General features: G+C 41.3%; 1 protein-coding gene across 1 annotated transcript in view; it reads right to left on the minus strand.

Moving 5' to 3' along the window:
• Nucleotides 1-17,329, minus strand: part of GUCY1A2 (guanylate cyclase 1 soluble subunit alpha 2) — a 178,112-nt gene that overhangs the window by 80,371 nt on the left and 80,412 nt on the right. Inside the window, exon 5 of the mRNA XM_037377177.1 lies at nt 1,364-1,849. Coding sequence (XP_037233074.1) covers nt 1,364-1,849 — 486 coding nt within the window. The remainder of the gene's footprint in view (nt 1-1,363; nt 1,850-17,329) is intronic.

The following is a 17,329-nucleotide window of genomic DNA, read 5'->3' on the forward strand; positions in this document are numbered from 1 at the left end:
CACATCTGTTCTCAGAGCTAGCTCGAGATCCAGTGCAGCAACACAAGATTAATACAAACTGAGATCAAACTCCCAATCTTTTCTGACTATATCACCGCAACAATTTTCAAACAAGGGTTGGTACCTTCTGTTGTAGTCCTCTCCCAACACAGTCTTTGGCTTCTGAGCATTAGTAATACAAACCCCTAGCCCAGGAGCACAAAACTTATTTACAGTGTGATTTTTCACTTTGGGATACTGTCCTACCAACATGTTTCTATACCATGTTCAGTTCTATCTGTGGTATGTACTGTAACTTTTCAGCCACAATTATTATTTAGGAGGGTAATTAATATCTTTGGATGCCTTTTAAATTGTGTTAAAGGCTAAAAAGAAAAGGGACAGCACTCTTGTGAAGACCTTTTCTCTATAGCCTGTCAACAAATACTATTTGAAACACTGAAAACTGGTAATTTAGTTTGCGAGCCTCAGACAGAAAATGAAGATAATATACAATTTTTCAACTACTTTTTTTTTTTTTTCCCCTCTGGTGCATTCAGTTATAAAAAGAAATACATAAATATACGTAAGATATATAAAAGAAATCTGCTTTTCCTATCACAAAATTAAAGTTATTCCATATACCAAACATATTCTCTGTAGATTTCATAGGAGAATCACACAGATAATATCTTCACTGCTTTTATTAAACACTACCTCTCTTTCTCTCAAACACATACTGGACACCAATCCACCGAAGAGAAGTGAAGGTGAAGAGGACTGTAACAGGACCAACACATGCGACATTTCCTTTTCTGTAGAGCAGTAAAGGAGCATGGCACCCCAGTGCCATGTCCCACTCATTCCATTTACTATGAATGGACATCTGCTGTCCTCTTCCTGTTTTTCAGTGGAAGTTTAAATCTCCTATAATAGTGAATGCTCTTTTTGGAAAATTTTAATTCTTTCAGGGGAAAAGTAAGTGTCTAACCCTAAACCATTCAAGTTTCAGCTGAAACAGTGTTTGAGGGCCTTCCAGGAGCTGCAGCTTGGGTGAGGATCATCACCATGCACTTCATCATACTTAGGACACTGTGGCTGATGTGTTACCTAAAGGAAACCAGGCTATAATACAGGAGGCGTACGTTCTTATAGGAAGATGGGAATATGAGGCATATATTCCCCTGGGGGAACCATGATGACAGCTCAGCATCAAAGTATTTGATTTTCAGTGGGCATATTTCAGATTTTTTTTTCACACAGAACAAAAATATTGCCTTTCCATTTTTATAGGGAAGGTCTCTAATTTAGGAAGATGGCTATGTGGATTTCTTTCTATCTTAGTTTCAATCAGATTTTGCTAACTTAGGACTTGAGCTATTACCTTGTAGATGTCCAGGAATCCACACTGATGGTCAAACCGCGTGTAGAGTTCATTCAGCATGCTGATGACCTGCATGGGTGTGCACTGCGCACAGATGGCAGTGAATCCAACAATGTCCGAGAAGAGCATGGTGACATCATCAAACTTCCTGGCCTGAACCTGCTGCCCCTGCCACAACTGCTGAGCCACTTCTTCAGGGAAAATAGAAATCAGGAGATCTACTGTTTTCTTTTTCTCCTCTTCCAGGGCTTGGTGAGTGCATTCTAGTGTTGCCTTCAGCTTATCCATTCGTTTTTTCAAGCCATCCTGGGCCTTTGCCTGCTCCCCAACCAGTATGACATCACGAGTAGCGTCATGAATAGGTATGTCTGAAAGATGGAGGCCTCGGCCCATCAGTTCATCCAGCTTGTCCACACAGGGGGAACCCAGAAACAAAATTGAATTTGATTCTGGCACATGAATCATTTGTCCTTTAATTTCCATCACCTGCAAAATAAAAATAGAGTTTAGAAAAGGAAAAATTAGCTGACAGATGTGGATCCCCATTCTACTTTCCCCATCTTTCCTCTTCAGCTAAAATGATAAACTGTAGCCTTTTATATAGAAGCCTCATATACTCACCTATTCAAATAATGTCTCACCTATTCAAGTAACAGTCTACTCACCAAGGCGAGTCAGATAATAGCCTATACGGACACAAAAGTATTCCCAAATCAGATGTTGGATTCTATTTCAACTCAATTAAATAAGAAAGAAGCCACAATATCAGGTATTTCTCAAAATTATGTGTAAATAACGCTTCTAATTTTTGCTCCTGGAATGTACCTGGTCTTAAAGGCAAGTTCCAGAATAGTTCCTTCTCTGTTACTTAGATATAAATTAAAAAAAGCACAAAATCAAAGGGAAATTGCAACTATCTGAAAGCAGGTTAGTGCAATGGTGAAGTAGCTTCTGTTTTTTTCAGCAAAACAGCTACCAAGTCAAATGTGGCCATGTTATAGAGGGATCAAATAAGTACAGACAAGAGAAAGAACTCTGTAAAATAATGAATGATACAGAAAACGTGTACCAGTGCTCTTATTTCCTATTTGCCTTCTCATACAAGCAGCAGAGTTGGAGGCTGATATTCTGTTAAGAGTCTGTAGATTTCTTGGTGATATAAATGAATGTAATTTGTATTTGCAGAATGAAAGGAACAGTAGGAATGGAGTAGCAAGTGGTTTGTCACACTGGTTTATAGATTCCACATTTGCCTGTTAAATGGCTAGATGTTTTGATCTGGTTGATACCAATGAGGCCCTGACCTGTTACCTTTTGCTCCATGATGGCAGTTGAGCGCAAAACTACCAGACTGAAGTGGACATTGAAAACTAAGTTTAATGACATATTTGACATTTGGGGCTACATACATTCTGATTTTTATTGACTTACTTGTGTCACAAAAAGTAACTGTCAAATACTGCAAAGGAACATTTCTCACTGGAATATAGTATTTCAAAAACAACAACAAAAAAACCTCAACAAAAAAAGAAAACTAAGATGAGCATGTTTTGTCTAAGCAGGAAATAATTAAATTGGATAAACTGGATGTTTTTGTAAATACCTTTGTAAATAGCCTGCCATAGCCTCTGCCATGAAAACCGATCAATACTAATGTTTTGATTCCAGGACTGCACAGGGACCAGGGCAATACTGTGCTAGGTGATCTAAAAACCACACAGTCCTTACCCCAAGGATCTCATAGTCAAAACAGGCACAACACAGAAACTTTGTGCATCTAAGGACAGTGTTAGGCACCATAATACCTTAAATCTGTATTCTTCCATTCCACACAATCCACTGAAATAAAAAAGTCTCCTCCAGTCACCCTTTCTTTCATCATGTAGGCATTCCCTCACTCTCACATGATTCACTTTATCATTTAATTTTCCTTCCATCCATAATCTTTCCAAGCAAAATAGGAAAACTTCAATCAGAGAATCCAGAGTTGTCTGTAACAATGATGTGATTTAAGTGTCCACATGCCTGCCTGGAAGCTCCTGCTGAGCTGACGGCTACCCCTACGTAGTACTTTCCATGTTTGGGGGAGATGTTGGGAAGCTTCTGTTTCTATTAGGGATTTCTTACATCAGATAATATGCTGTCATTGCAGATCCTACTGTCAACGCGGGGACTGAGCCTATCCTGTACCCATGCACTCCTGCCTCCATACCCCACCCTCCTAGCAACCTCACAGATGTAACTTCTGATGTCAGCCTGGGAACTCAGCAAATGAAAGTAATTAAAATTGTCAATTTTCCTAATTTATGGTCCTATGCACCTACTAATATTTACATTACTAAGCCTCATTTCCTCAGCTTCATTTCAGGACAGCCATCTCTGTGAGAAAGCTAGTCAGCTACCTAGATAGGCAGATTTAATTGTTCAAGAGTAATTTTCTTTTTTTAATTTTTAAAACATATGTCTCTGCTCAAAGCATAAGGGAAATAGGTGCTTTCTTCATGCATGCAGCCTCATACTTTCAAAGGGCATATATGAAATTGTTTTAACTATAAAGTAGAAATTGCCAAATGTGAAATACATGGTACAGCATTTCTAAATTCTCTTCTTATTTTGTTCCCCTTTGCCAGAGAGTTTTTTTGTTTTCTGTTCCTAGAATTTCACTGGTGTGCAAAATAAATCTATCTCATATTATCACTTCTCTGTTCCACCTGCAGGTGAAAATAGGGTGTCAGCTCAGGAGGAGAGTGTGACCACAGACAGTGGCTGAGCCAGACTAGCCTGGGGGTGGGCTGCTTGTCAGCAAGGCAAGGCACCCGGCTTGAAGTTTCTTCTGTCAACCTGCTGTGAGACTAGAAGAAAATTAAGGCATCTCTCTGCTCTCCTGCTTTGCCTTTGTCAGTTTGAGGTGTTAAACTCTTTGATGTAATCTCTGTTCATGTGAATATATTGTGCCAGCCCCCCCACGTGGATTCTTCTCAGGAAACACTGATCAAGTGAATAACGTATTAAACAGGCATTCTGCAGTCCTCCACTCCGCTTCTGGGTAAACCCAGGCAAATTATCAACTCTGAGTGCTTATTTGGCCTTTCAGCACAGCAGGAACAATGATACTGACCACCCTGTAACACTTTGAGACTTATGTGTGAGAAGAAACAGAAGACACAGACAACCCTGTAAAATGCCTAACTAATAATAACCTGTTCTTCTGCCCAAGTGAGCAGTACTCTGCTTCAACAAGGTTGAGGATTTCTGGAGCATTTCTAGAAACTTTTGCAAAGACATTCTCCCTACACAGCTGCTTAGTTTCCTAAAAGCATCAAAGGTTCAGTGCTATTTCAGCTTTATTCTCTGAATATTTTTATCATTTGCTCAGCTTATACAGGAATTGTTGATGGTTCCTATCATTCCTGTTACATTAGCGATTCTGATGTCTGCTCTCTCTTGATGACTGAGGGGTTTGGGTTTTTTAGAAAACACATTGCTAGTCTCTTTAAGTTGCAATATCAGGGAACTGGACAGCAGAAGCAAAGCTGCCTCAGCTTGCCTGGGGAGAAACGCTCAGGTCTTGTAAAGCATAACAGTAGAGATGAGCTAAGACTGCATCACACTTCTCAGTTTTTGCAAAACCTTGCATTTCCTTTCCAAAGAAGTTTCTGAGATGACTCAGACCCTTTCTAGAGGACTTTGGTCTGCCGCTGTGATCCAGCATAAACTCCATCTCTTTTCTTTAGGCTCTCTTGCCTCTTACACCTTTCTCTGTATCTTAAAGTATAACTGAATGAAATGGGACATCAGATTTGCCTGAAGTTTGCCATAGCAAGTTACACTTCTGAGCACCTCCCCAGAGCTGGAATGCTTTACACCCGGACTGTAAGCCTACAGGAAATCAGGATTCAAACATCTATCTTTCTTGTAAGCAGGGAAAGATTGAAACATTTCTGTCATCGGTTGTATTTCATTACTGCTATATTTCATTGCTTTCCTGTCTTTTTAATCATATTCTCATTGAATAAAATGAGGATAATCCCACTGTTTTCGGAGGACAATTCTCCTGATCCTATAGTTGTATAAGAGAACATTTTGAAACGAGCAATTACACATTGCATTTTACAGGATTATGTTGCTGTGAAACGATGGTGCAGCCTAAGTAGCTCTAGAATGAAAACCAAAAAAACTATTGCTGAATTTTAATTTCATTGCAAACTCACTGCAAAGAAAGGGCAGTGAACAGAAGAGGCCCTGCTTCTCAGGAACTCTTTCAGCCTCTCTCCCTAAAGACACCCTGGGAACACTGACAGACTCTAAAGCTGCTGTTTGAGAACATGAGAGAGTCTCCTACTGTGTTGTACACCAACAGCTACTTCATTTGGTACACAATATCCAATGCTCTGCATGCTCTGGATGCATGCCACCCTAGGATTAAGTATGGATCAAAAGCTTATGAAACAAACGCCAACTCCACTACCTAGTCTTTAAGGAAAAGGACAGGGGAAAGTCTCATTTGTTGTGTTGATGGAAGACAATTCTTCTCTGTGCAGACAGACATTTTGGAATAGTGACTGAAAGGTGTACACACTATCTGGAACATATTAAGGGAAATATGAAACAGTATTCCTGAGAAAGATTGGCAGTTTAATAAGTAATTTTCTTTGTTATTAGGCCAGGCGATATATCCTGCAGCCTCTGCAATCTGCAGATTTTAATGGATCTGCTGCTTTGACTTTGAGCAGTATGTAATCCCTTCTGAACTGTGATTATAGTCTTCTTTTTTTAGAGGTTTTTTATTGGGAGTAGGTTAGGAAACTTACAGTGCTCAGCTGCACTTTTTTAAACAGTTACACAGGCATGCTTGACTTCATATAATGAACAAATTCAATGAGAATAAAAAAAGTTGCTTCTTTAACAGGCCTATAATTAATTAGAAGACTGGGAACATTCAGGGGAAATCAGCTTATTACAAATCAACATGGACACCACCATCACTTCAAGGTACAAAGAAAATAACATAAGCTCAGGGGAAAAAAGCATCACTGTACACTGAGGATGAGAGTACAGGGTGACTTTTAGAAAGGTGAGCCAGCTGCTAACCTAAATTTTAAAACAGCTGGATTCACTGCTGTGAATATCCTACAGGATACAAGGCAGTGTCTCAGGAACATTTACAGCAAGATATTCCAAAGTATTTGAGCAGTTAGAGCCTTAGAGGACTTTGCAAGCACTGGACATGGCAACAGGACACTTCCAGAAAGAAATGCAATGACCCTGCTTGTCATGTTTCCAAGTGTTGTGGGTTAACCCTAGCTGGTAATCAAGTACCACACAGCCGCTCGCTCACTCCCCCCTCACCCAGAGGGATGGGGAGGAGAGTTGAAAGGAATGTAAAACCCAAGGGTTGAGATAAGAACAATTTGATAATTGAAACAGAATAAAAATGAAAGAACAATAATAACAATGATGACAATAACAGTTATAATGAGAAGAGGAAGGGAAAGAATAAAATCCAGAGGGACAGGAAGAAAGAAACACATGATGCACAATGCAGCTGCTCACCGCCCACCAACTGATGCCCAGCCAGTCCCCGAGAAATGATCCCCCACCCTGGCCAACCCCCCAGGTATATATACTAGGCATGACATCCCATGGTATGGAATACCTCTATAGCTAGTTTGGGTCAGCTGACTTGGCTATGTCCCCTCACAATTCCTTGTACCCCTCCAGCCTTTTCACTAACAAGGCCTGAGGAATTGAGAAGTCTCACATCAGAGCCAAAACACAGCACCGCACTAGCTCCAAAGAAGATAATTAACTTCATCCCAGCTGAAACCAGGACACCAAGTAACAGACCTAAAATAAGGGCTGCCAGTATGATGGACAATACTGGAATTAAAAAAATCCAGACCACTCTTAAATTGGAAAATGGGCTAAAACCAGAATTCAAAGCAAGGCCGATGAATATGCTTTGGCAGAAACAATCAAATGCAAAAAAAATAAGGCAGGCACAGGCAGGCTAACAGTTCCTAAGAAGATAGTCCAGAATGTACAGAATGGAACAGATTAATGTAAGCCAATAAGTCATGCTGTCATTAAGAAAGAGAACACTATACAGGACTATGTAAACAAGAATATAGCTTGCAAAACACAGGAAGTAATCCTTATGTTCTGACCACCAGTGTGCAGGCCCAAGATGGGCAAATCTCTTCCTGATTGGTGTAACAAAGAGGTGGATCAGTTGGAGAGTCTGGTCAAGAGCAATGAATGTGATGAACAGTCTACAAAATATGACCTAGAAACAATTTTGAAGGCTTACGCCAAAGAAGAAAAATCTCAGGGTGGGGATATGAAAATCTTCAAATACACCAAGAGCTGATGCATACTAAATTGAGCATGAGCCAGCAATGGGCTCTTACATCAAAGGCTAACAGTATTCTGAGCTCCATTAAAAGGAGTGCTGCAGCAGGTCGAGGGAGGTGACCCTTCCTCTTTGATCAGCACTGGTGAGGCAACACCACACTGTGAGTGCTGTGTCCAGCGCTGGGCTCCTCAGTACAAGAGACATGGACATGCTGGAGAGTATCCAGTGGAGAGCAACAAAGATGATTAAGGGACTGGGGCATCTCTTCTATGAGGAAAGGCTGAGAGAGTTGGGACTGTTTAGCCTGGAGATGCGAAGGCTCAGGAGGAGCCTGTGACTTGTAAAATCAACAAGAAGTAAAAGGCTCAAATTGGAAAAAGTGAGTTTCATGTGAGAAATTAATAGTTCATTGGTACAGTGAGAAGGAAATATCAAGTGGTGAAGAGCTGGATTCTCTACTACTAGAGATTTGTGAGACCTGCCAAAGGTGATCAGTCTTGCTGGGATGCAGAGGGATGAACCAGTGTCTTAACAAAACACAGGTGGAAACAGGAAGGAGAGAGGTAGGAGGGTATAATCCCATCTTCAAACAAAAACTAGCAGTGCTAGGTTAACAGTTGGACTCTATGATCTTAACGGTCTTTTCCAACCTGAATGATTCTATGATTCTGTTTCTCGGATAATTAAGGTATTGCAAGTGTGGATGGTGTTGAGCAACAGAAACAGGTGCTTCTGGAAGAAAATTCATGTCATCTATGTGAGACATCTAAGTCAAGGTCGAATTAATCATGTCCCATGTGTAGAAATACCTACATTTCTCTGTCACAAAGGGAGCACAAGGCTTGGACATAGATGCATACACAGGTCTGATGAGTCTACCCCCTATCAGAATAAACTTATGCCCTTTGTATTTAAAAATATCTAAGTGCCATTACATAGGTACCTTCTAATTGGCCTAACAGATTTCTATTTCAAATGTACCAAACCTCAATTCAATTAGTTAAACAGAAACTTGATATGCCTGTAAAGTTAACTCTGCCCTGTGGTTGGCTGACCACCAACACAGGCAGAACACAACTCAGACTTAAACAGAGAAAAAGGATTACATGACAACCTCTCCAATACTCCAGATCTGCTTGTAGACTGTGATAGGTCAGAGCCACAGCCAGAACTAACTGTGGAGAAAGATAAGAAATAAGAAAAGCTCATAATCAAATGAAGCCCTGATTCACTGTCTTATCTGTGGACCAAGAAAAAAGCATCTAAATTCAATATAAAAATCATAACAAAACACCAGCTTCCATTACAAATGTTTTATTGAAAAAGCTAAGAGAAATATATATCATCTCCACAGAAATTAAAAAATATGTTTTCAATCGATGCCTAATGCGATTGAATAAACTAGTCAGTGTTTGCTCAGCACAACTTAGGACGTGCTGCGGTTCTTGTGAAACTATAAATCTCAGCATTTGCTTACAAGTTTGGGTTTCCAGCTCAATGCATCGTCAAAAGAACATTATTCCACACAGCAGCAGTGACTGTTACAAATTTCTAGTTATTTATAGACATCCCTGGGGTGTTACATAATATGAAACGGTCTCCAGACCAAAGGGACCAAATTTAACATTTTCTGTATGTCATAGATGCCTTGCAAACATAGAATGGCAGCATGAATATTTAGGAAATCCAAAACTTTGGTTAGAACACATTCATGTCCTATAACGTAAAAGAGACTGAGTGATAATGAAAGTACCTTTAAAATCCTTCAGTTGTAAACCTGGACCTCCAAAGTGGTTTCTTGATATCAAAAGAGTAATTGTGTGGTAGATTAAAAGCAAACAAAGTAGGGTTAGATAGGACCTTCTCCATATGAAGCATAGGTTGGTATGCATGGCCAATCAATGGATGGAGCCATCTGTAAGTAAATGTGAAAGGGGAAGAGGTAAAGGAGATGGCTCTATTCTCTGCACATTACTCTGTCAAAGGAACTAAATAAACAAAAGGAAACAGTGGATTGCACCTGAAAAGATCATGACAATTTACAATTTCTCCTTTCTTGCTTCAGGACAGAGAAATTGCTTTTAAGATGGTACTCCAGACTGGTCCTTGGATAAGTCCAAGATAAATCTAGCCCTAAGGGATAAAAATAATGGGAAAATGATTCCTTTGAGGGAACCCCCTTCTTCACAAGACAGCAAAGAGCCATAACTCAACCCTATGTGTGCCTGAGTCATCTCCCCTCACGGATGCTCCCAGGTAGAGCAGCGGGTGAACTCAACGTGGCTGATGGGCAGAGCAGCCTGAGAAGGTGCTGGTGCCAGGCTGTGCAGAACAGAGGAACAAAAGACAGTTGCTAAAACAAGAGGGAGAAACTCACCAGTGTTTCCAAGGTGATTTTAAAGTCCCTTTTAAAGTCAACACGCTGAGATAAGATCGGATTTTTTTTTTCATTAATAAATACCTTCATATACTTAAGAAGGACCTGTCAGAGTCCTGAAGGCACCATTGGCCTGACTGCCCCTGATCAGTCCCCCAGGGCTCCCCCCACCCTGCAGCAGCCCAGGGTCCCACATCATCCCCCTGCCTCCGCAGTGCTGCATCTGCCGATCTCCAGCCCTCACAGCCCTCCCCTGCCCAGCCATAGGCCCCACTGGGCCAGGCCCCCCTCCATGGGCCCCAGGCCCAGCCCAGCCTTGGCCTGTCCCCATCCCCAACCCCAGTGAGGCGCCAGCGGCCTCACCCAGCCCCACTCCTGGCTGGGGTGATTAGGACGGGCCCTGCCCATCCACCCTGGGAACCCCCACAGCTCCCAGCAGTAAGGGAGCCCTGGAACCTGCCTTACCCTGACAGCATCTCAGAAAAGATTTTACCTAAAACACCTGCCAGAGTTCAAGGAGCATGTGGGCAATGCTCTTAGTCATATAGTTTAGGTAGTCCTGTGAGAAGTAAGGAGCTGGACTCGACAATCCTTATGGTTCCCCTTCAACTGGAGATACTATATGATTGTATGTTTTTCCTTTCACTGCAAAATCTGTTTCATCCCTCAATACTGCTTTCAGGTAGCACACACTTCAACTAGCATGGTAGATTTTTAGGTATCGATAATACATCTCTCTGCTGCTTTATTAAAAGCCAGGATACCCTATGCATCTATACAGCTATCCACCCTACCCCAACAACACGGAGTTACAAATTTACATCATCAGTGTTAAAAAAAATCTGTTTGTATTGGTCAGGAGCAGAGCAGTGAAAAAAAATGTCAAGGAAATGCCTATTTGTTTAGCCTAAGATTCCCTCCAATGCTCTGCTCGATTGCTCTAGCAATCGGGTGCGGCTGGCTGGGCTCCTCATGGATGGTGGAGTTCAGAAACGGTGGCATTTCTGCTCTAAGACTAGTACACAGCACGTGAAGTTACAGACTGTAGGACCCTCATGCAACTTCTCAATAAAATTCATATTCTTGACATAAAGTGCAAAATGGACAGGAAGATTACCTGCTCTGAGAAGCTGCGTATTCTAGGGACATTCCAGTTTATGGGCTATTTCACCAGTTTTTCATATAGCTTTGAGTCAGCCAAGAACCTTTTTTAAAAAAAATTCCTGAAAACCAGAAGCCTTGCTGCTTGACAGAAACTGTGAGAACAGCGGTAGCAGCAAACATGTTCCAAACAGGAGGTCCCCAAGGCACATACTTGTATTAAATTTGCATTTCAACTAAAGCAAAACACATTTTTTGCACTTACAACCCCACCAAAGTTTAATTACAACAAATCAATCAAAGTGTAAGGAAAACTTCCCATATTTAATATTCTCACTGTGTTTATGAAAGACAAATGGATGAGAATTACACTATTTTCAGTGACTGTATGTTAAACACTACTTATTTTAAGTCTTTTCTGGAAAAAAGAAATGGATTATTTCTGTTGCATCTTTCTTTCCATTTTATAAAAGGGATGGAGAATGAGAAAACAAGATTGTAACATTTGAGAAAATCGTTAAAGCTTTCTGAAAAGTTGGTTCTTCAGTTCAAAAAAATATCCATTACCCTGACAAGGCAGTGAGGTGGAAGGTGACACAAATGAACATTCAGTTTGCCAACTTCACAGAGGAAAAATCACGCTTGTTACAATTAAGTTACTTGAAATAATTATGACAAAGTAATAGGTATAGTCCCTAATACAATACTTTCATGTCTTTTTCTGCACCTGCTTGTATTTTAAGAACATTCATATGCATTATCATTTATAATATCATGTATGGTAGTTATTCCTTGACTTCTAAAGGTTTCTTCTGTGCACAACTCTTACACTGCACTTACTAATTCAAAAGGAAATCTTCTAAATCCTGCAGCAAAGCTATGCGCCTTAAAGCAACATCTTTTGCTTTTGGTGGGGTGGGGCAGAGGGAAGAAAGAATTTAGGAAAAAATAAAATTGTAGTTTCAATTCTTCATTCCTGGAGAGAATGTGAAGGGCCCACAGCTCCTGCCTCAACAGCAGATCTGAGGAGCTGTACTACAGCCCACCCCCCCAGCTTACCCATGGGGGTAATCTCAATACACATAGTGGCAAGTCTCTGGCTTCCACTGGCTATAATAGTGCCCAGGCTGGTCCTTGCCACATTAGCCTTTACACAGACAGCTCTGAACAGGCTGAAGTACAAGGAGAAAATTCCACTTCTGCATAGAAAATAAACTACCAACACCAACTACCTTTGTCTGCTCAAATGCCTCTTTGAAACCTCATCTCTCTTCTTCTTTGGGAATTATCTTATAAAACAGCATAACGAGACCAGCACCCACAGCAAGGTAATGCTCAGCACATTCCACTAGATCCAATTTTACAAAAAATCAAAGCACCTTCAGGGAAAACTTTTTATGATTTCTAATATAAATTAATAAGAATAATGTAAGATTGCCTTTAAGTTAGGACATTTTGTTCTTTCAAAACAAACAAGTCACTTTATTTTTACCTTTTGTTTATAACACTGAAACCCAGCATCAAGGATCTTTCAATTTGTTTTGAATTATTTAACAAAATATTAAAAACAGTTGAGTTATGCAACAACAATAGTAGCTGATTGAAAGACACTAAAGGATGGACTCAATCCTTCTAACAGCTGAAATTTCACCCTGTTCCATACATCTGGACCTTCCTCCTTCTTTTTTTTTTTTTTCTTTTGTGCAGCTGCCATACACCAGTGTGCAGTCATGCCAGAGATGAAAATAATACCAGGGGCTGAAACTCTCCTGGAGACCCTACTCTAACTAAGCCTTTTTTTGCTGTATGTTGTGCAAACACACCAAATCACACCTTTGCTTTTCTACTGAGATTATACTGCAACATTCTCCACTTAACGCTCAGGGTACTAACACAAGTAAGATCACCAAGGCTATCTATCTGGTTGAAGATAAATGCTATATATATTTACACGATCAAATCTCTAATTATTTTATGCCTGTACAAACCTTTATTATTTATGAATATTATTTGTTAGTTTGTTAAAGACAGGTATTTTTATTTATTTCTACAACTGTCAATCAAACAAGATCATGGAGGAAAGTGCCAGTACACTGAAGGCAGTGGAAAGGCTCCCATTTTCCACAGCATTGTTCCTTTTTGGATTAGTACCTCCTGTTTACACTGCAAGATTTGTGAGGGTGCAAAAATCAGTCTTGCACCTAATCCTTCCACTAGCAGTATTCAGGTCCTAGCAAAAGCTTCTCATTTGAACATGATCTGTCCCACCTGCCTGAGATGACCTGCTAGTAGAAAGCATTCAAGTCATTCTGTGATATTTCTTGCTAAATATTTTTCTTTTTCAGACCCTGGTTAGTTTGCTTCTTTGTGGAAATCGTTTTTCTCAAAATGCAATGGAATGGTTAAATGAGAATGTATCTTTATTCATGAGAACAGCAGGCAAAGAGCAGCAGAAGCAGCTTTCCCCTTTGATCTGTACAGAACAGATATATATAGCAACCATTAGGAGATGTGACATTTCATCACCAACCTAGGTATCTTAAAATTCCTGTGATTAAAAGATCTCCTAGCCCATGCACTAACTAGCTTGCAGACATTTTTCTCCTTTAGGACTTACACGCTCCAACTCTTCCCCTATTTCATCTTAAGTATATAAATCTGCTCCAAATTCCTCCTAGCACCACATGAAAGAAATGGATTAGATGTAGAGTCCTCAGTTGGTATTTGTTTTTCTCTTTATTACCCCATATATCAAGTACTTTTGCAGCTTTTATAAGAGACTATCATTAGAATTTGGTACCAAGATTAATCAGTTCTGATCTCTTGGTGCAGTATAAATTTTCACACCACCAGGAGAAGAAATTTCCTCTTCTCCCAGTCCAATCATTCTTAAGTTAGGTATAATTAGAAAGAACCATTCTACCTCTCACCAAAGTAATTGTAAATATATCCAGCTGGTTCTAGTGGGAACTGTACCAGGCCTTTAAAAAGAAATAGTCTGTATTTTTCTTAAAAAGGTTGGATTTCTTTCAGTGTGTTCAACACAATACATTACAGATTTTTCATCCATAACTTTCTATTACTTGACATGATCAGTAAAAGACAATCTTCATGTGGACTCTCTTACATGCCATGTTGAACATCTGAATTTGGGAAGAATGCACTGGCCTAGTTTAGTAGTCCCAGGTTAAGGGCGACATTTTTAACAAATTCCACAATGTATTTTACAACCCATCAAGAAATGAAAAGCAAAGAAAACCAAAAGCCTATAACTTAATATACATAGAATATATTTAGAGTGTGAGAGGGAACAGCCAAATGTAGTGAATACACATCTCTGTACATGTTAAAGTATCTGTTTAGCTTCCATTTTCTTCACTGCAATTAATTCATTTTTCCTTCAAATGATAACAAAGGAAATTAAAAGCATTAGGTAGAAGGTGGTATTTTAAAACCAAAACATGGTCTGTTGCCTTGATTATTCTAGCACAAATTGAAGAAAGCAGTTAAAGCAAGTTGCTTCAATGACCGAGGCTGACAACAAGAGAGAAATACAAAGTTGTCCCCAAGGTCTTAGCCGCTCATCATTGCTGCCTAGGGGCCACAGCCTAGAGGGAGGTTGGTGGGATAGGGCAAGTGTGAGTATGGATGCAAATGGGAGGCCCAGCTGTTACAGCGAAGGACAGGGGAAGCGATCAGTCTAAATATGTTGAGAATGGCTGCTTTAGGAAGCTCCCCACTCAGCATGCAGATTTCTGCCCTCAGATACCTCAGGGGAGGTCTGCACAACTGCACGGTGCTTGCTTTGGGTAGGCGGACCACGAGCCAGCCCAGCCACAGGAATTACAGGGCTGCCCTGGCACAGCGCTCTGCCTCAGCTGAAGCACCCTGTGGAGAAGCAGAAAATATTTGCTCAGGCACAGCATGATGCTAACACAGCTACCTTGCCTTTGGGTCAGGGCCAGCTTACCCATGACAGGCTGAGAGATTGAGTAGAGCTAATGAAAGCTGTCTGCTCAGACATCGACAGAATCAACTTCATCCAGTTTATGCAAATACTGACCTGCAGCTAATTTGGAGCTGTGAATTCCCTGAAGGGCAGAGCACTTGAGCAGCACCCCAGTTTTCAGCATTTTAACTTCTATGATTCTTTGAGTATTAAAGCCTTTATGCCTAAAACCCTGATTTCAAAAGTCAATTTTAAGAATAAGATCTAGATGACTTTCAAAATTTCACGCTTTGTATATCAGTTCCCTTTGGAAGAGTCAGAAGCACTTTCCTTCTCATTCATGACTGCTGAGTCCTCCACGCTATTGACTGGGAAGTATTTAAACAGTTCCTGGAGTATTTTGTTGTAAATATATAAAAGCAAAGCAACGCTCCCCCCACCCCCCCAAAAAAAAAAAAAACCAAAAAAAAGAGAAACAAACCACAAATATTATAAGAAGATCCTTCTGAGTCTAAGTGTGTGAGAAATTGGAAAGGAATTCCTTCAGGAGCTAAAGTGATCCTGCCACTTCTCAGGGCAGGGCACTAATTAAATTACTGCTCCACATTTAGCAGCCTTGTTTCATATTACATCTGAACAAAAGAGACTGAATCCAACTAACAGTTCTCCGTGCTGTCTGATAGAAATAGGAAGCTGTGTGCTCTATTTGCAAAGACAGTGGAGAGTTACATGGCATGGACTATCTAGGAAGGGGCTTTGACAAGTTTTCCAGACATACCCAGACTCGACGCAGTGCTGTTGCAAATGGAAGTGGCTGGCAAGCCTCCTGCTCGTGTTCTCTGAAACTAACACCACATCTGTGTTGGGTGTGCATGGCTTTTCATAGCAGGAAGGCTACAGGGGTGGCTTCTGTGAGAAGTCGCTAGAAGCTTCCCCCATGTCCAACAGAGGCAGTGCCAGCTGGCTCCAAGACCAGGCCCACGGCTGGCTGAGGCCAAGCCCATCAGTGATGGTGGTAGCGCCTCCGGGATTAAGGGGGGGAAAAAGCCAGAGAGAGGAGTGGGACCGTGTGAGCGCAGCAGCCCCGCAGCCCCGGGCGGTGCAGAGGGGCCGGGGGGCTCCAGGCGCCGCAGCAGCGGCTCCCCCAGCCCGCGGGGCAGCCCCGGCGGGGCAGGCTGTGCCCCCAGCCCACGGAGCCCACGGGGAGCAGCTCCCCCCTGGGGCCGGGCTGCGGGCAGGGCCGGGGCAGGTGTTCTTAACGTTTGGGTTTATTTCTGGTTACCCTGCTCTGATCTGATTGGTAATAAACTGGACTGATTCGAGTCGAGCCAGTTCTGCCCGTGACGGTCACTGCAGAGCCATCTCTCCCTGCCCGTACCTCCACCCAGGACCCTTTCCTCGTAGTTCTCTTCCCAGCCCAGTTGAGGAGGGAGCGATGGAGCGGCTTTGGTGGGCACCTGACCTCCAGCCAGGGTCAACCCACCACAACATCCAAGGTTATTATTGTAGAAATACAGACCCCTAACACTGCCCTTAGCTATAATTCAGCAGTATGTTTTGTGGTGTTATCAGCAAGCTTCCCACTGGGGTTGTCCTCTCCTCTTAGTCCCTGCCGAGGTTGTCACAAACCCTGCCTGACCCTTAGTCATAGGAGCAGAGGGACTCCTTGAGCTCTTTCTTCAATGGCTCCTGAAAGAAAAGGGTCCTGCTCAGAATCTCTCATGAAAAGATCCCATGAGAAGAGCCCAAAAGACAGACTCCCTTCATAGAAATTAGTTTATCTTAGTTTTTCCAGATTTTACCTGGAAATCTGTGGTCATGATTCACCGTAAGCCTATGTTTTATTAGGTATCTGTAGTACCTACTTCCTCTGGCATATATGCTTTCATTAGTTGAACTGCATTTTCATTATTTATTTGGGTTTTGCTTTACATGGCCTGTCATTGGCTCATGTAAACTTACATAGTATAGGGTTATTTCATTTACATGCACAAACACATTCATAAATACTCACCTCCTTCAGCACAAGTCATGATCTACCTGGAATCAACAATGAAGACAATGTTGGGGCTAGTAATACACAGTTTTGTCTTAAATTATTTTGCACCGATACCAGATATTGCTAGAATGCTGTAGTATAGTGTAATATGTAGATTTTCCTATGCATTTACATTGGAAATCCTA

Source organism: Falco rusticolus, chromosome 2 (assembly GCF_015220075.1).
Source record: "Falco rusticolus isolate bFalRus1 chromosome 2, bFalRus1.pri, whole genome shotgun sequence".
Classification (NCBI taxonomy): Eukaryota; Metazoa; Chordata; class Aves; order Falconiformes; family Falconidae; genus Falco; species Falco rusticolus.